This window comes from Arvicanthis niloticus, unplaced genomic scaffold, assembly GCF_011762505.2.
Source record: "Arvicanthis niloticus isolate mArvNil1 unplaced genomic scaffold, mArvNil1.pat.X pat_scaffold_883_arrow_ctg1, whole genome shotgun sequence".
Classification (NCBI taxonomy): domain Eukaryota; kingdom Metazoa; phylum Chordata; class Mammalia; order Rodentia; family Muridae; genus Arvicanthis; species Arvicanthis niloticus.
In genome coordinates, this window is record NW_023046460.1 from 18,790 (window position 1) to 38,920 (window position 20,131).

General features: G+C 43.8%; 1 protein-coding gene across 1 annotated transcript in view; it reads right to left on the reverse strand.

Moving 5' to 3' along the window:
• The window catches only part of LOC117702498 (colorectal mutant cancer protein-like), a gene marked incomplete at its 3' end in the record, with an annotated part of 48,011 nt that overhangs the window by 17,217 nt on the left and 10,663 nt on the right, over positions 1 to 20,131 (reverse strand). Inside the window, 5 exon segments of the mRNA XM_034493614.2 lie at positions 834 to 937; positions 5,605 to 5,745; positions 10,816 to 10,964; positions 12,793 to 12,882; positions 13,873 to 14,019. Of these exon segments, the coding sequence (XP_034349505.2) occupies positions 834 to 937; positions 5,605 to 5,745; positions 10,816 to 10,964; positions 12,793 to 12,882; positions 13,873 to 14,019 (631 nt within the window).

The following is a 20,131-nucleotide window of genomic DNA, read 5'->3' on the forward strand; positions in this document are numbered from 1 at the left end:
AGGACCTTTCTACTTTACACAGAATTGTGAGGCAGGAGTGGGAGAGGATTGTAGAGCAGCAGAACCCAACCCATGTGTGGAGACACCTTTGGAGGCTGCAGGCTGCATGTCCAATATTTACATTATGATTCATAACAGTCGCAAAATGATAGTTATGAGGTGGCAATGAAAATAATGTTATGTTGGGGGTCACCACAACATGAGGAACTGTATGAAAGGGTCACAGAATTTGGAAGGCTGAGAGCCACTGGTGAAGAGTCTGAGGTACGAATCAGGCCAGGAGAGTAACTTGACCACTGAGGTTGAGTAAAGGACAAGATGGCAGACAGGTGCACCCTATGCTACCATAGCCCAGGCAAAACTTTCAAGGCCAGGTATAAAACTACCTCCCTACTCATGAGATATATGGGGGTGTGGATCTAGGCTTCAAAGCTATTCACAGGACAGAACCTAGGGAACAAGTATAAGCACAGAGACAAGGAGACCAGTACAGCAAAAGGCCACAGCAGCAGCAATAGGCAGCTTCACAATGCCTTGGTCCCTTTAACAGCACTGTGAGCCCCACTCTCTCTGCTCCTCCTGTCAGCCCAGGAGAACTCATTTCCTAAGAGAGCTTGTTTGTTTTAACTTGTCTGTGATCCGGTTTCCACTCCAGTTCTTGCTTCATTTCAATGTAAACAATTTACACACTCAGTCATGGGTGAGAACGGAAAACACAGTTGACAAGCAGATTTCATGTTTCTGGGAGATGACACGATGCCAGCAACAGTGGGGACAAGATGGGAAGTAGCACAAAGGGAACTCGGGGGGGGGGGGGGGGGGACGACACTTACCGGGGGAGGAGCCCACACCAGCTGCCCGGAATTGCCCCAGGATGAGGCTCTGCTCGCTCTCGGCCAGGGCCAGCAGGAGTTCATAGGCTTCTATGCACTGTTCACTGCAAGAGAAGCACAGGCTGGCATCAGCACTGGCCGGGAATGGTAATGATCCTTATCATTAGTGCCACTCCAGTGCCTGCCTCACCCTCCACACCCACAAAGTGAAGAACATTCTATGCAGAAGTGCTCCTGGGACAAACCAATGACTTGCTGCTATGTTCACCATTAAAAAAAAAAAAAAAAAAAAAAAAAAAAAAAAAACCAAAACAATAGAATGTTCTAGAAAAATACACAAGAAGCAACAACGGGGGGGGGGGGAGCAAACTGCCTGTCAGGTTAAGAGAGGCATGTGACACACATATGGTACTCAATCCACAGTGTCCCCTACTGAGCCTGCATCCTGGTAGGCATACTCTTTCTACTGTCCCCTTGACTCTCTTAGGGTTGGTCTCTATAACAAATGGAAATGATGATGTGCGATACCCAACAATAGGCTCTTAAAACACCATGACTTCCATTTTGATCATTCTCCACTTCCTGTTCTCTCTCTGGTCATCTTCTCTAAGGATACTGGGATCCCCATCTTAAGCAGCCCTATGAAGAAACTTACATAGAGAGGAACAGAGACTTCTAGCCTATAGCCAGGGAGAAACTGAGGCCACTGGAGAGACAGAATCTGCTTGAAAGGAAGACCTAGTGGTCCCAGCCAAACTTTCAAAAACAGCCCTAGCTGACACTGACTTTCAGAACTGCCTAGGAGCCCAGAGGCTTCACACAGCTAGCCAAGTCACTCACGGATGCCTGACCCTGGCATGCAACACTCAACAGTGATTAAAATTTCCCTTGAGGAAATAATCATTTGACCTATATGTGTATTGTACAGTATATAATAGCTATATGTGGCTATTTCAAGTTAATTCAAATGGAAACCTCATGTCCTTCTTGTGATGGCTATAGTACCCATGTGTAGCCATCACATGGCTGCCAGTAACCATGGTGCTGAGCACATGAAGAGAGGACAGCTCTATCCCCATAGAAAGTGCAAATAGGGATTCCTAAAAAAGCCTAATGGGTTTCTAGTAAGAGTCTGAATTTCGGTGTCTGAGAGAAGGAAAGGTTATTCTTCTCTGTGCCTATCATCCACTGAGCATACAAGATGGGCCCAAGAACAGTCTTTATGCTAGGCATAACAGGGCACACGTCTATCTCCCACATGTAGGGAACTAAGGCAAGAGGATCACTAGTCTGAGGCTAGCTTGGACTATATAGTAAAATGAGAGTCATTCTCTCTTCTCTCTCTCCCTCTCTTTCTCTCTCACATACACATAAAGGTGTGTCTCTGTCTCTCTTTGTCTCTGTCTCTGTCTGTCTCTCTGTCTGTCTCTCTGTCTCTCTCTCTGTCGGTCTCTCTGTCTGTCTCTGTCTCTGTCTCTGTCTCTCTCTCTCTCTCTCTCTCTCTCTCTCTCTCTCTCTCTCTCTCTCTCTCTCTCTCTCTCCCTTTCTGATACACATAGACCCATGTCCAGACAGAAGGCAAAAACACATGCCTGATGCCCATGTGCTCAGGACAAGAGGCCCTGCAGCAGTGAGATTTCCTTGTGAGCAAATACTTGATGAGTTTCTCCAAGCTGAACAAGGGAAATGCTGCTTTAATCGACATTTACAGAGACAAAAACAGAGGAGCCATCTGGTTTAGATTGTGTTCATGCTCATCACCCTTCCCCAAGCCAACAGTTAAGAAAAGGGTCACATCACTAGCGTGTGGTGCTGGCGGCTCCGTGCAAAGGCAGGCAGGCGGGAGGTACTCCATCCTTCAGGACTTGCTCATGTGCAGCAACCCCTGAGACCAAAGGTGGAGAGTGGTCCATGTTAAAGACTATTCCAGGAAGGACAGCTCTTGGTTTGCCTGGGAACCTGAAAACCAGTGTGACCGCCAGCCTGCTTTGGTCTCATTATGTTGGAAGATTTTATTTTGGAAGCAACAAAACTTTCTTAAGGTGATACCTTATATAGGATGCTAAGTGAGAAACAATCATCTACTCTGAGACCTTGGCAATGGACTTATGAGGCACCACTAACAAGCCTCAGAAGACAGCAACAGTTTTGCAGCTTTAAAAAAAGTGGTTTTGAAAATGATAAAATGGGGCCAGGGAAATGGCTCAGTGAGTATAGGCATTTGCCACCAAGCCTGACAACGTTTGATTTGGGGATCTACACAGTGAAACCCACTTTTGCATATTGTCTTCTGACCTCAACATCCACGCTATGGTGTAAAACCCAAATAAATGTAATTTAAAAAAAAAAAATTAAAAAACAAGCAAGACAAACAATACCAGAACTGATAAGAAAGTGTTATTACCTACTGGCAAATGGATTGACTATAGTTTCTTAAACTGGCTCCCTCCCTCCTTCCTTCTCTTCTTCTTCCTCTCTCTCTCTCTCTCTCTCTCTCTTACATAGGATTTCTCTGTATAGCCCTAGCTGTCCAGGAATTCATGTTGTAGACCAAGCTGGCTTTAAACTCACAGAGATCTGACTGTCTTGGATTGCTAGAATTAAAGGCATATGCCACATCACCATGCCTTTAATAAAGTAACTTATCTTAATGGAAACCAATCAAAGAGCTATGACGACACTCATGTCTCCTGCTTCGGGCACTTTATCCCAAGGAAAGCATTCAAAAAATGACAATATTACCTGCATCAGGCTGTTGACTGTGGAATTATTTTAATTACCGGTGCTTCAAAGGTCTTTTAGAAAAGCGAGCAATGTAAAAGGCATAGAATGTGCGGCTTTGCCTTCAGCCATCTGAGAAAAGTGCAGACTTTTAAACATTTAAAGACATTTAAAACCTGCACAGGTTCAAGCCAGATAGGCTCCCAGTACTGATAGCAGAAGCAAATATGGGCTCCCACTCCTAACCAAAGCCTATCTACAATAGATACCTGCTCATAAAAGGGAAAATCAGCTTTCTCCAGCGGAATGTCACCAGGCATATAAAACACAGTCCAGTCCGGGGCAGGCCCAATGCCCAGGAGTAGTTGCCCCACACAAAATGAATTCCATGGCTTTCTTTTTTTTTTTATGTGGACTTTGGATTTTATTGTTTTATTTATGCATTGTTTTGTCTTATTGGTCTTTTGCCTATTTGTTCCTTTTTGGGAGTTTTTCTTTTGTTTATTTTTAAGATTGGGGGTGGGGTGGGGAGGAAGAGAAAGAACAAAAAAAGGTGTGCACTTAAGTCGCTGGGGAGGATGTGAGAGAAGTTCGGAGAGGGGGAAATATGCTCAAAATATACCGTAGGAAAAACGTTTGTAAATTTTAAAAAGATAAGTTAAAACAATTAAAATAGCCGGTAAATGGTAAATGCCTTTAGTCCCAGCACCCAGGAGGTAGAGGCAGGCAGATCTCTGTGAGTTTAAGGCCAGCCTGGTCTGCAGAGCAAGTTCCAGGACAGTCAAGGCTGTTGTCCAGAGATTCTGTCTCAAACCAAACCAAACCAAACAACAAACAAACAAACAAACAAAAATAAAAACTATGCCAGGCTTGAAGCACAGCTCAGTGGGAGAGCACTTTCTAGCTTCTGTAAATCCCTGGGTTCACTTTCTAGGACTGAAAGCAAACCAGCAAAAAAAAGTCTATAACAAGCTGAATAAGTATATAAGAATAAAGAACAGACGGAACAAGTGGAAATAGAACACAAAAGCTGAATGTTTTAATAGGTTTTTTGTTTTTTTTTTTTTTTTTACATTTACTTAGTACATGTGGAGGGGGCACTGCAGTGTACACATGGTGGCCACAGGACAATTTGCAAGAGGGGGTTTTTGCTTTGCCTTGTACCATGTGGGTTCCAAGGCTGGAACTCAGGTCATTAGCTTTGGTGGTAAGTGCCTTTACTCCCTAAGCCATCTCCCTGACCCCCTCACCCTGATATTTTAGGTGCTATTACTTAAATGAGTTAATCTTTAGTCTGAATTGAAAGAGTGGGGAAACATTAAGCACTATTACCACATCTGATGCCCCTAATCGCCAAGGAACACTAATTGGTTTTCAATATAAACCACACTAATATTTGCAGGTCCAAGCCCCTAGTTATGGTCTTTCCTTTTATGTTAAGGATTGCTACAGGTGTGCATGTAACAAAGTTGCTGCAAGGACACAGAGAATGGGCCAGCGAGATGGCTCAGAGGGTGAAGGCACACAGAGGGCTGAGCCTGACACCTGGGTTCGAAATTTGGAACCCACATGGTAGAAAGAAAGAACGGATTCTCATGTGGTCTGCCGACTTCTATACACGTGCTGTGGCAAGTATGCACTCAAACATGTATACATGCACACAGTAATTGAATACATTTAAAAAAATAATTTTAGTTCTATCAATTTATTGTTTTTATCAATAATACTAATTTTTATAGTTAAGTAAATAATATAATTAATGACATTAATTTTAAGTATATAGTTATAATAAATAATATACAGTAATTAATGACATTAATTAATTTTAAAAATAATTTTAGTTCTATCAATTTATTGTTTTTATCAATAATACTAATTTTATAGTTAAGTAAATAATATAATTAATGACATTAATTTTAAGTATACAGTTATATAAATAATATACATTAATTAATGACATTAATTAATTTTAAGTAAAAATAAACCAATACGTGTTAAAAAAAAAATTAAAAGCACACCCAGGACATCTTCCCCTCTCTGGCTCTCCTACCTGTACTGCAAGGCCAGCCTCAGGGCTGTAGCATTGGATTCATACTTCCCCACCAGCATGCTCATCCTCTCGGCGTTGCTTTTACATTCCTCCAAGGTTATGGTGAGAAGATCATTTTGGGATTTGAGGTGTTCAATACGACTACAAAAGAAAGACACATTGATTTTATACGCTAGGATTGTGGTCCGATATTTCACTTGTCTCACTCACAATTAGTCTAGATGGTCATGGTAAGATAACACAGCAGGGAGAGGATCAGCAGATAAAGTGCTTGCCATGCAAGCATGAGAACCTGCAAGCATGAGAACCTGTGTGTAGTTCCCCGCACAGGCATGGTGGTGTGCACCTGTAACTCTAGTGATGTGGATTGGGGGGACAGAGTCAAGCAGCTTCCTGGAGATTGCTAGCCAGCCAGCCTGGTGAGCTTGGGGTTTGCTAAGAGGCCCTGTCTCAAAAACTAAGGTGAAGAGCAATGGAGAAAGACACTTAATGTCAACTTCTCACTTCTACATACATGCATGGGTGAGTACACACATGAACACATACATGTGCCACATACACAGATGCATACATAGAACATACATGTGATATGGGAGGCTGGAGACACAGCTCAGCAAAGTGAAATGCTTGTGACAAAAGCACTAGGAGATGAGTTCAATCTCCTGCAACCACTTAAGAGCCAGGCAAAGTGGCACTATCTATAATCCCAGCACTGGGAAGGCAAAAGGATGGATCGCTGGGGTTTGCTCACCAGACAGCCTAGCCAAATTGGCTCCAGATTCAGGTAAGAGACCCTGCCTCATGAAAAGAAGGTGGAGAGTGACTGAGAAAGGCACTTGGTATCTATTTTTCTTCCACACGTACATAGATGTGCATGAATTCATGTACACAAGACACCCATGTGATGACAACAATGATATGGCATTGTTGGGCATTTTAGCAAGTATAATGGACACAGAACAAGCCAAAATGATCATTGAGTTCAGTGTGAAATAAAAATAAAAACACAGGGCTGAATGTCGTGGTGCTCATCCTTCATCTCAGAACTCAGGAGGCAGGCAGATCTCTTTCAATTTGAGTGAGTTCCAGGACAGCCACAGCTATGTAGAGAGACCCCGACTCAGAAAACAAAAGACAACCACAAAGAAATTACACTCTGGTACCCAGTTATACTTCATCCATGCCATGTACCTGTATTGTGTGAGGCTATGGGTGTACAGTAAGGAAAGCAACAGCATTGGTACCCTGTAACTCTGCAGAGTAACTGCAACTATGCTGCAACAAGCCACATTGCATGGAGCAAGACAGCACACCATGGTCATAATGACTGCTCTGTGCTGAGCCTTTGCTGGGTCATCTACCAGCAGCCTGCCCAATCAGGTATGATCAAACCCGTTACCCAGGTAAGGAGATGCATTCAGATATTGAAAGGTCAAGTTCCTTGACTTGGAATATAACCAGGCTGGTCAACCTAGGTCTTGTACTCTTAACCACACACCACAGAACACTAGCAAAAGGTGAATTTGTGAACAAACAGGAATATTCTACTAGGTTGTCCCTAAGTAGGAAATGGACCCGGAGACCTATGATCTTGTCCAAAGGGCCTTCTAAGCTGGATGTCCAGCAACACCAGTGACTGACAGAACTTTTTTAGGTTCTTTTAAATTAGATCTAGAACTGTATACTTAAAACAATGACTTTGAGGAAAAGTAGAAAACAAACGTAGATCCCTCAGCTTCTCCATTTTCTGTCCTAGGACATTGAGTGTGATCCTTCATTTTCCACAGAGCACACTTTTTTAATCTTCATAGAAGCAAGTCTTCAAAAGATATTCAATTGACTCCTGAGAGAGATGGCATGTTGAAGCCACTGTAGTTGAGCATAAATCTTAGGGTAGAGTGGAGTTGCCTATACGGGACATGTCTGTTGGAAGAGTAATGAAGACTCCTATGGGGTACAGCGAGTGAAGTGTTAGGAGCACGCACATTCTGCTTTTGTTCATTTTGGCTTCTTCCAATAGGCCCCACTCTCTGATTTGTAATTCCAGTATAGTAGAATTCCTTGCTAACTGGAAGTCATTTATCCCACTTACTGACCTACATGTGGCTGAGTCTAAACCATCCCTGCCTGAAACACTTTCCTTGCTCAGGTCAGGATACCCTGCTGGTCTTCTGAATGTAAAGGCTATGACGGTTGGTCTTTCCTCTGGCTCAGGCTTGGGGGAGGGGGTTCCCTCTTCTGCCAACACTCTCCCTAGGGGTGCTTCTATCCAGTCTGTGATTCTGTTTCCATGGCTTCCCATCTTTTCTAGCACACACCACCCTCTGAGTGCCAGTCCCACACATCAGCTGCCTCCTGGCATTCCCACTGGGGGGTCACACACTGCCTCCAACTAACAATGATGGGGCGCTCAATTGTCTTCAATCTGCTCTTCCTCACCTCCCCCATACTGGTGGTTACTGCTGCCATGCTCCTAGCATCACAAGCTAGCACGGGAGCATCTCAGAGCCTCTTCCTACAGCCAGATCTAATGTGGCTGAGGCTTCCCTTATTCTGAATGCATTATGTGCCATCGCTCTTGGCCTGTCACAGTCATCTCTCTGTTCCCACTCTTTTTACCCTTTACCTCGAAGCTCCAGAAGGGAGAACAGGTTTTGTTCTTCCCGTTGAAAACGCCTTCTAACTATATTTAGGCTAAAGAGTAAAATCTGCCATAGAATCCGATTCTGTATCTATGCCACCCTCTGCCTGGTGGTCCTCCTGCTTCCTGTGCATCCTCCAGGGCCCCGCCCTACCTCGGTCCCGCTGCCCTTTGTATGGCTCCTTTTTCACACCACTTTTGTCCAGCCCAGAATTTAAGACTCTTCCAACCTTGTCACAGTTGCTCCTTTTCCTTAAAACCTCATGATAAGCCTCTCCTATTTAGAGACATCTCCATGGACCGCTACTTATCAAGGAAGAACCCTCTTGGGTTCTTTCCAAGCAAGGGATACAGCTCATGGTAGAATGGCTGGATAGCTTGTATGAGGTCCTAGCTTTATCCTCCTCCAGCATCCAATGTAACAATAACAAATACACTACTTGATTCTTTCAGGGTCCAGATTATTCTTCCTTGATGTCACCTCTACTGTGTTCCTTCTACATTTCCTAACAGAACATATGCTTCATGAGATCAGGACCCTTTTCTGTTTTTCATGCCACATACTCTAGCACACAGTAGGTGCTTAACACAGATGTGCAACATGAGTAAGTACAGTTTTGTGTCAGTATGTTTCCCTATCCCAAGGAAATCTGAGTCAAAGACTAGGCTTATTTTTTTTTTAAGTAATAGTCCTTTAATGTTGAAACAATAAAATAACAGTCATTAAGACAGTATTTCTAAGAAGCCCTAGGTTCTGACCACAGCTATGATCATAAAACAACAGGGTGAGGGCAAAGGGCAGGGTCTGGAATTCTGCCTGTCAAATAACTGCACTGGACTTCATCTCTCAACTTTCCACTTCAAAGCCTTTGTTTTCTCATTGCAGAGGGAGACTAGCCTAATCCTCACAAATTGAACATTAAGACATTTTCTGTGAGCATCCATTGTGTGATGCTAGACATATAACCTGCTTTTTGAGAACTAAATAGTGTCCCTTCTTTGTTCTCTCTTGAGTGCATATGACTGAGAAGAAAGTTGCCTTCTCCAAGTTCAGCAACAAAGTAGACGTTTGCAATCCCAGAGAAGAGATCTTTAGCTGAAGGGAGGGTTCCCTGAAGGCATATGGCTTCATTCAATTGCAAAGGGCATATCTGATTCAGGTCTAAGTCTGGGAAGGCCAGTGGAGAAAAAGGGTTTTGCTTTGTTGTTCTGAGGATTGGCATTCTAAAAGACTGTAGATTTAACAAGGAAAACTTTTAATTTTAAGATTTAAAATTATTTAATGGGCCTAGAGAGATGGCTCAGCAGTTAAAAACATATGCTTTTCTTGCAGAGGATCCAAGTTCAATTCTCAGTACCTATGCTGGGCAGCCTCTTAAATTCTAGTTTCAGGGAGATCGGATGCCTCTGGCCTCCACAGGCACACTCACGTGCCCATACCCACACGTAGATACACGCACATTCGTTTAAAAACAGCAAATTTTGAGATGACCAGATTACCACATTTCCTGTGTTCTCAAGAACTAAAACAGCTTCATATCAGAGAGGAGTAACATGCCAGTCTGATTTATTCCACTTTGCCACACACACAAGAGGAATGGAATTAAGCAATGGTAGATGAGAATTAGTGCTCGCATCCCTTCTTGATGAGCTCATGAGCTTTCCATGGTCTTCCTGTGCTCTCCCTGAAGACTGCTAAGTCAAGGCAGCCACGCCATTCTTGGAAACTGTTCAAGGGGCCATTCTGTTATCATGGAACTGAGTCTGAGTCAGTGTGGTCAGCGGGTTTGGCTGTGGTCCTTCTTAGCTTTTGAAGCAGTTCCCTCGTCATTGAGAATACACTAACCCTGTCTTTACCAAGGAGTAGGAGTGCACAGTACATCTGTCTATATCAGGAGAATGGGCAAGAATTTAAAAAGGTGGTATATGGTAAACGTTTCTCGTTAGGATGGATGTAGGGACTCAGGCTTGTGCACATGAGCAGAGTGCATAAAGAAATGCAGACAGCCCTCAGAAAGAGCAGCGGATTAGACCAACATGTGGGGCCAATGCCAAGAACAGCTTCAGCACACTGCTTTTGCTATGTCTGGCAAACATAAGCACCCCCTGACACTGACTCAACATTCCAGGACTTCCCACTGTGACTCTCCGCAGCACTGGCCCATGCACTTGGCAGCCGCCTATGACCTACTTGACATTCTCTGGGGATTGCTCCCAGGACTCGCTGTGTACTTTGCAAGGTCCAACATGAATTGAGGAGGCAGGGTAGAGCTCCTTGTTCATACATGATTAAGGATTAACAACAGTAACGGCACAGTCAGAATGCATCTGTTCGACCTTCCTACACACAAGGCCCTGTGTGAATGTCTGTCTCGGGCCTGTGAGGTTGACCCTGTCTGCCATGAGCATGTCATGTCTCCATCTCAACCCCGCCAGCCTGGTAATCTCACTTCAGGTCACAATCCACAAGCCAATTTGGATGATCCTTTAGAATGAGGGCTGGAAGCAGCTCCCACTCACACCCCTACCCTCAGCCCCCTCCAGAGAAATATGTCAGATTGCTTCTTTACCTATTTAATCGTTCCGTTTCCACCTCAAACTCTCTAATCTTGCTTTCAGAGATGGCAGATCCATGTGAATAGAGGGTTTGGAAAATTTCCTGGATATTGGAGCAGTCCTGGAGGGAGTGGGCCAGGTGTTCTGCCACACTGCTGGAAACCTGTAAAAATGAGCACAATTACCCCCGACCCCCAGAGATGTCAGGTCAGAAACACCGGTCCCCAGGTACAATCTGCACATGCAACAACTTAAAGCCAAGATTCCTTAAGAATTTGGCGCCAGCAGATAGTTATCCTTCTGAGTCTCATGGGTCTCAGTTGGTATAATTCTAGCATTAAAAAATGACTGTGACAGTGTTGTGTGAAACACAATCACCTCACAGCTGCACCTCCTGAATAGCTCATGATGGGAAACAACAAGCCCACCAGCTCTCCTAAAGTCCTGAAAATCCAGGACTTTAAATACAGTCTGGAATTTCTTCTCCTATCTTGAACTCCTGACACTCTACAGACATAGTCTTGGGTGACTGTAGCCCAAGAGAGATGTTGTCCCCTTTATCCTCACAGTTTGGGTTTGGCACAGAATCTGAATGCATGTGGTTTCTGCACAATGCAAAACTTTCAATTAGGAAATTAAAGTGAGTTTTTGGGTTGTTTCTTAGGCTCCTTCCTTTTGCCCTAGAATCAAGCAGCTAGCTCTCCCAGTTCCATGCCTAATCATAAAACATACTCCTTTTTAAAGTAATTTCAGGCAGGAATCTAAATCTTAGGCTAGAACAAAGAAGTAATTTCAGGCGAGAATCTAAATATTAGGCTAGAACAAGGAAGTAGGCTTCAGACATGAAAATGACTTTGGGCTAGGACAGGGAGGTTGGCTCAGATATTTTAGTCATCCTGATAAGCCCTTAAAAACAGTGATCATGGGAGTGTTCATAGAACTTTTGTTTCTTGCCTTGCTTGTTCTTTGACTATTTGTGTTTATTGTCTTGCTTGTTCCTTGACTATTTGCATCTGTTGTATTGCTAGATTCTCAACCTAGAACTGACCCTAATACTTGCATGTAATTAAAATGGTATCAAAGCAAAAAGGAGGAGGGGGTATGGGATAGGGGGTTCTAGGGAGGGGAAATGAGGAAAGGGGATGACATCTCAAATGTAAATAAAAAAATATCCAATAAAAAAAGGAAAAAAAAATAAAACATACTCCTTAAAGAACTGAAACTATAGGACCAGAGAGATGGCTCAGTGGTTAACATCACTGTTTGTTCTTCCAAAGGTCTTGAGTTCAATCCCCAGCAACCACATGGTGGCTCACATATGTCTGTCCTAGGATCTGATGCCCTCTTCTGGCACACAGGTATACATACAGTTGAAGCACACATATATATAAAATAAATAAATCTTAAAAAAAAAAAAAAAACAGTAAAAGAGCTGAAACTACTCCATTGTCTCCTCACCAGCCTTCAGTCTTCCTCCCTGGAGGTGAGAGACACTAGTATGAAGATTCACACTGAACAATCAGGTCCAGCCCATGCTCAGCTAGCTTTGGGCCCCACTTCCAAGTCAGCATCCCCCACTCCCTGGACAGTGTGTTTCCCTTCAAGTTGTATATGCAGAGAGACAGTTCTTTTGGAGTTTTGCAACCCCCTAGGACTCTGGGAGGCCCGATGGTATGAAGCAGATACTTCAAGACATTCACCGGCATCACCAATAACTAACCAAATGTTATTTACCTTTTGGAAATGTTATTTACTTTTTCAAGTGTGTGAGGGGGGAATCAGGGGAGGTATCTACCTTAAAGCTGAAGTAGCAATTCACCATTTAGAAACTTTATACATTTGGCTTTGCTTCTGTGGAATGAAACCCTTATGATTTGTTATCCAATTCACTGACAAGTCGGAGTCGAACATCAACACTTCTGTCCTCTGGGAGCCTTGGTCTGGCTGGCTGTATAGGGTTCCTCCTTCCCTTGCCCATCACAGACACTCACCCCAATGCTACTGATTTCTGAGCCCAGGACTGGCCTATCAGACGACGAGGATTCTGATCTTGTCTTTGATAGTTTCACTCTTTCAGCAATCTTTTAAAAAAAAAAAAAAAAAAGAAGAGAAAAATTTATCAGAAAGTTCACGACAGTCCCCTGCATAGATTGAAGCAAGGCTTATGCGATTTTTAGCCCTGTCATCTAAAGTGATTGATCAAAACACTTCAAAAGAATCCCCTGGCTCAATTCTGCTGCGGTAAACTTAAACTGGGGCTTCTCAACCTCAGCACATTGAGGGCCAGGCACCTCAGCCCGGGTAGAGCGAGCTATTGTGTAGCATCTATAGCATGTAGCCACAAGATGCCAGCAGCACTCCAGTTGTAACCACTCAAAATGTTCCTTAGGAGGCAGAACTCATGCATGGTCAAGAAGCAATGGTTTCACCTAACTTACTAAACATAAAGGCTGAGAAACAGCTTCACTGTGGAGACTGTTTAACGCTGGCAGGCAGGAAGACACCATTTTAGGAAATTGTACAAAAGCACTGGCAGAGAACAAGTGGTAATAACGTATTTCTTTTCTTTTTTTTTTCCTTTTATGACAGTGTCTCACTATGTACTCCTGAATGGCCTGGAATTTATCTTGTTCTTCCTGCCTCTGCCTCCTGGCTGGAATTATATAGGCCTGCACCTCCAAGTTCAGCTCTGTGATGTATTTCTTCTGCTGGCACAGTTGTCATTCTTCTGAGGGGGAACTCACTGCATCATCACTCAGGGTCCCCTAAGGGCTGATAGTTCCACTGTGAGGTCGCACATGACAAAACTGTCCACAATGGCTTGTCAGCTGTGACATTTTCCAGTAGGCTGATTAATGAGACCTGGTATACAGGTTGCATCTAAGAGAGACTTAAACCTATTAGTGGGTTATCTCTCCCTGCAGCTTGATTTGGTAGAGTTGACACTCAGTCCCAGGGGAAGCCACTAGCAGATATATACTGGTATGCTTCACAATGGTGGACTCAGCCACGGCTGGGTTTTTTCGATAAGAAGTGTTCTGACCCTCCCAGACTCATCCCAGGGAGCTCACCTTAGCGATGGGGATGTCATTGCTGCTACTGCTGGTGCTTAGCTCTCCAGTGCTGGGGTTAATTGGGCGATTGGCAGGGGTGAGGCGACCTGGGCTAGAAGGTCCAGTCGCCTGCACACTCTGCAGCCGAGTTTGAAGCTCTCGGACCTGAAAACAAAATCCGTTTAGATGGAGTTGGTGGTTTCCCAGGTTAAACAGCCAAAGAGCCAGACAGCCTAAGGCAAAGTTTTCAACTGTGCTGCTCGTCTGGCCAAGTCCACTGAAGCTAGTGAATTCTTAAGTGTACTCACTCCCGACCAATCATCCGTAATTTACAAGCAAGAAGAGAGAATATGCAACCTAAGTATTGGAAGCATCCAACATAGGAGGGAGGTATGCAGAAAAGCTGCAACTCAGATAAGGATGTGATCTCTAGTCTTAGGAAACCCAGAGGCTGCACAGGGATAGAGAAGAGTCTACACACACACACACACACACACACACACACACACACACACACACACACACGCTTGTGCCTGCACACACTAGAAACATCTGTCTCGAGTGCTCCAAGGCAGCAGAACTTGGGAAGACTGAACCTCCACCTGAAGCTACTCTAGAGAATATAAAATGGTATATGATAGGAGAGCTGGGTTCCATGGGAGAATGTGTCAGGGTGAGCTTGGTAGAGGTGTGGCTGGGGTGGGGGTGGGGGTGGGGGATGGGGAGGTAGAACTAACTGTGTGCACAGCATCTGGACAATACGCAATACTGGACAAACTTTTGAGTTTTTAGAAACAGGGCTTTAGGAAAGAGATGAAACCAAACTGGAGTGACAGTGAAGGTACCAGTAGCGTTCCTCCAGGTAACCAAGGCTCAGAGCATCCCTGGTATGGTAGAGAGAAACACCTAAATAATTAAAGCATGAAAAAAAAAAACAAAAGTAAAACAGAAGAAAACAGAGCCCTGTGAATACATTTAAGACACAAGAGTGAAGGCTGGAGAGATGGTTTGCTATTAAGAGCCCTGACTGCTCTTCCAGGAGACCAAAGCTCAATTTGAAGCACTTACATGGAGGCTGATAACTATCTATAACTACAGTCCCAGGGGATCAGATGACCCATACACATAAAATTTAAAAAGTAAAATGTCCTATTAACACCACAATGAATATCTAAGTCTCCATTATCTATGGTTACTGCTCTGTGGCCACCAAGGGGAGAAACATCCCAGTAAGTGAGGTCAGTTGCAACCTTTATGATAACCATGGACACACTTTAATCATCAGAGTACCAAGACTATTATCAAACTTGCTATGCAACCAAGATGACCTTGAACTTCTGAAGCTCCTGTCTTTACCTCTTGAATGCTAGAATTATGGGGAAGTACTACTAAGCCTAGTTTATTATGCTTCCGATTGACTGCAGTGTCCAAAAATTCATATGATTGAAGCACCAGACACAGACAGCCAGAAGGCACACCTAAACATTTAGAGCATGGTTTTCTAAACTTTATGGTATACCAGATCTACCTCTTCAAGGCTAGTGAGAAACCAGGGAAGCGGAAGCCCACCCCAGTGGCTCAGATTTATCAGGGTTGCACGAAGCCAGAAATCTTCCATCTAATGAGCTCTCCAAAGGCCTGAATGCTGGACATCAGGCAACCATACCTTGAGCAGCTGACCCAAGGCTACAAAGCATTATACAAAACATCACAGCCGGGCAGAGCAGAGCCCAACCCTATGCTAGCTCTTGGTGCCATAGCCCTTCCAGGCAAGGGCAGAGAGCAGATACACAGCCCCCGCCCTCCCCCTCTCTAAGAGCTTCTAGAAAGCTTTCATATTAAATGTCTGGGCTATCTCTACCCTGCTATCTTGGGAACCAAAAGTAATTGAAGTTTCAATAATTCATCAACATATTATAAGCCAAAATAGGGAAATTCCCTTGGAGCAAATTGCATTCAATAGGGAAACAGATCAAAAGAGCTTAATGCTTTGCTGTGGCTTCCAGGAGCTAGGGATTGCTAGAAATGAACAGTGTTCTCACAACAGAAACAAGGGCAGCAATCAAAACATAACCAGACTGCAAAGACACATGCCTGCTGGAGTCAAACAGAATTCATGATGGGAGTTTATTCTGGAATACTCCCTGACAAATCAAAGGCAGTGTCAGTATGGAGGTTCATCAGGCCATGGAGCCGAGGGGGAGGGGGGAGTGAGGGACTGTGCTTCCACTATGTTCTCAGGCAGCTTCCCTGGTGGAGTCAATAAGGTTCTGAATAATTAACAAAGTTAATGTCACTCTAAAACTTACATCCAGGCTAAGCGGAGCAGGAAGCCATCACTGGCCTGCTCCTAAATCACCAGTGAGTGTACTTGGTTTGCTCGGTTAGGAATTTTTTGAGTCAGGATCTTATTCCTTATCCCAGGCTGGTCTTGGATCTTACAGCAATTGCCCTGCCTCAGTTTCTCCAGCACAAGGATTCAGGCATAAACCAACCATAGTTGGCTTTTGAAAACTACAAATAGTTCTAGCAAATGTATTAAAGCATCATTTAAAATGACCCGTGTTTTAGAAACATTTGTTCTTCTATTCACAAAGATGCTGAATGTTGACTGAGGTAAAGCTAAGTAGCACTGCAGGTTAAAACAGAAAAGGTTTGCACGACCCTGCTAACCGCTCTCAGGCAATCGCTTCTAGTCATTTCCTATGTGCATTCATGTGGTCCAGTAATTTCTCATTTATACATTCTCATTTAAAAAGCTATGGACCCTGTAAAAATTAAAGAACGATACCTTCCTTTTGGACTATGCCCTATTTTTAAATGACAGTGTTCATCAGTAGGACAAAAAGCTAGCTGATGGAGCAGCCACACAGAAGGAAGGGCAGCTGCAGGGTTCCCTGACCATCTCCTATAGATGAGCCAACACTAGAACTGAAGGCCAAGAAGTTAGCTTAGACAAGGACCAGGGGGTGGGCAGACAGCCACTGGAGATTTCCTTTTCACTCCTCCCATGGGACTGGGTTGGATCAGGACAACCTCAACAGTAATGTCCCAATTCTCCATAATACCCGGGAATGAGACTATTTCGGAACAGTCTCTGTAGATGGGATGATACCACAGATCTGAGATCATCCTGGACTTAGAATTGGAACCACACAATGACTTGCTTCTTAAAAGGGGCTGCGGGTGGGGGGTGGGAGGCTGGAGACAGAGATAGGAGACCAGTGAAGGACACGTGAAGAGTAATTTAGAGAATGGCTGCAAATCAAGAGCTATGAGAGGCAGACACTGAAAGACACCAAAGGCTGCTCCTTTCCATCCTGTAGAGATGGTGTAACCCTGCAGTGCACATTGTGATCTGGAATTCTTGGACCCCAGTAATATTAAAAAATAACATTTTTAAAAATTCTATATTTATACTAATTACCTGATAAATCTCAGCTTCTATTGAAGATTTTTTTTTTATTAAAGTAAATATGCCATTCGTTAAAATTGGGAGGAAATCCAGGGTTGTGGGTGGTGCTAGTTTGAACTGCAGAAGGGGTTTTAGTGGTATCTTTACTGTTTGCAGAAGCTATAGGGGGTAGAGTGGAAGATTCATAGCCTGAACTGTCAGCAGGGGAAGAATCTGATCCTTGAGATTCGTGAACCTTCATGTGTTTGCGCAGAGAGCTCAGATGCATATAGGACTTGTCTCATACTTTACAGATAGAGGGCTTCTTGGAGGTGTGCACATGCGTGTGCTTCTTGTGGTCTCTGCTGTTGGCGAACTGTCTTTAACAGCCTTCGTATTTGAAAGGTTTCTCACCTGTGTGGGTTCTCTTGTGGATCTTGAGGTTCTCAGGGCAGGCAAAAATCTTCCCGCAGCCATGGAAGGGACATGGGAAGGGCTTCTCACCAGTGTGCACTTGGATATGGTTGACCAGTTTGTACTCCACCTTGAAGGACTTGCCTCTCGGGGACATTCCTCCCAGTAGCAGATGTGGTTGTTCTGCTTCGGGCCCCCTACATGCTTTTTCTCTACAGAATACTTTCTGTTACTGTTTTGTTTTGTTTCTTTTGAAGAGGGATGGCCAAGATTCAAAGTGTATCCAAAGGAAAACTGATATATCTAGGAAAGGTATGTATTACCTGACAACCCTTCTGAGTTAGGTCCCTCAGCCCCAGCCTCTGACCCTGAGAGGCTACTTTCTTGATTAAACTCAATACATAGCTAATATCCATGCATAATAATTGATCTGTTGCAACACTAGGACTCTGATAGTGTTTAAGGTAAGGCTCTTATCTTTCAAGGGCTCAGAATTTAGTAAACCACGATGGAAATCTTCAATCAAAATGAAGTCCACAAGCAACATCAACTGTAGAAAAGGTGTCTCTCCTTCACAACACAGGATGAAGACAGTGGACTCTTGCTTCTCTCTGGGTCTCATTTAAGGGTTTTGGGCCCGTTTTGTTTTACTAGGTTAACAGAAGAAAGAGGACCAATACAAAGAAGAAGAAAGTAAGATGTTTACAGATGGTATGGATGGGAAGGGATGGGGTCACAAACAGTGAATGGAGAATAAAGATGGCAAGACACTCCAGTACCCACCTAGATGCATGGAGATCAGTCCCTTCCACATATGGATACCCTGGTGGAGTATGGAGGTAAGACTCTATCTTTAGACATAATTTCTTGTATTGACAGCAGTGTTCTACAGCAGCCATGTCTGCTCACCCTATAGATTACTACCAGATGCATAGGATCAGCCTGTACATACTTGCAGTATGTCTAGTTTATCCAAGGAGATGAATTTTAAACTGTATTTGACTGAAACTTGTTTCGATTCAAACTTGAATAGTTGTATGTGGCTAGTTGTTACTGTGCTGGCCAGTACAGCTGTATAAATATTCAAGGAAACTAAACAGCTGCCCACACTTGAAGCTTGGTGACATCATAAGTCATAAGTCATGATATTCCTCAATACAGTGGAAACACACACACAGACACACACAAACAGAGGGGGGGGGAGTGTCCCTCCCCATTCCCAACCTCCAGAAAGAATGATATCAACTTTGGACATGTGAAATTTGAGGAAACTCCTGTCTGGTGTACTTAGAGAGTTCCAGGATAGCCAGGGCTATGTAGAAAGAGCCTGGCTGAAAGAAAGAAAGAAAGAAAGAAAGAAAGAAAGAAAGAAAGAAAGAAAGAAAGAGAGAGAGAGAGAAAACAAATGAATTCTGGATGTGGCTAAGGTCTAAGGGGGAAGGAGGTATAGTCACATGGGCAAAGGGTCAGTGGAGGGGAGGGAAAAGAGTACCCACTCCACTAGGGGAAAGGAAAAGAGAGCATGGGCAGGCAGAAAGAAAGGTGAATTTGCAGGAAGAGGGATGGTGAAAGTCAGAGGGATGCCCACCCCATGGAGTAAATTCTCTGCTAGGTATAGTGGACTGAATTAGCAGATGTTAGACATAAGGAAGGGGTACAAGCCAGGGTACTAAAGTAAGAAGATGTGGATGGGCAAGCCTACTCATCAGCACCAAGGGCTCGGCTGATCGTCCATTCAAGTCAAGTCTGAAGACATGTTATCTTCTAACTCTGGAGACCTTATTAAAATAATAGTAAAGGATAGAAAAGAGAGAAGAATGTGCAAGGGGCAGTCATATAAATAAGAGTGGCGTATACTTCAAAAAGGTTAAAGAGGAGTAAGACACCCCACTGAGAGAAGAAACAGCACATTCTATGGTGCATCTGAAGGGAAGCGGCCAGTCTACTGACAAGATGGGCAGCAGGGACTCGATTCACACTGACAGATTCGCACAAGATGAGAAGTGGGGCTGGAAACAGCTGTTCAAAGGCTGCTGTCCCCATGATTGAGCACAGTACAACTTAAAACATCAACATATGATGGCCTTAGCAAAAGCCAGCAAGCACTCTTCCTAACAATGCATGGAAATGGCTGTTGTATGGAAAAGATACTATGAGAGAGAAACTCATTGCCCAGGGAAAAAGAAAGACAATAAAATTCTCCAGTTGCCAGGCATAAGAGCTGACATTATAGAGGACAGGAAGGAGGGCAAGAGATGGGGAGTGGGCTCCTGAGCCAAACAGTTCTCTGCCCAACAGAGCCCATAGGTTCCTACCACATCTGTCTGTAAGAAGTATACAAAATGTGCTACTCTAGGAACTAATAGACTCTCTGGAGTGGTGAAGAAGGAACAACTGTAAGAAAAAAAAAGCCCCAAATTAACTGTGGCACAATTCTATACTTATAATTTTAGCATTAAGAAGGTTGGA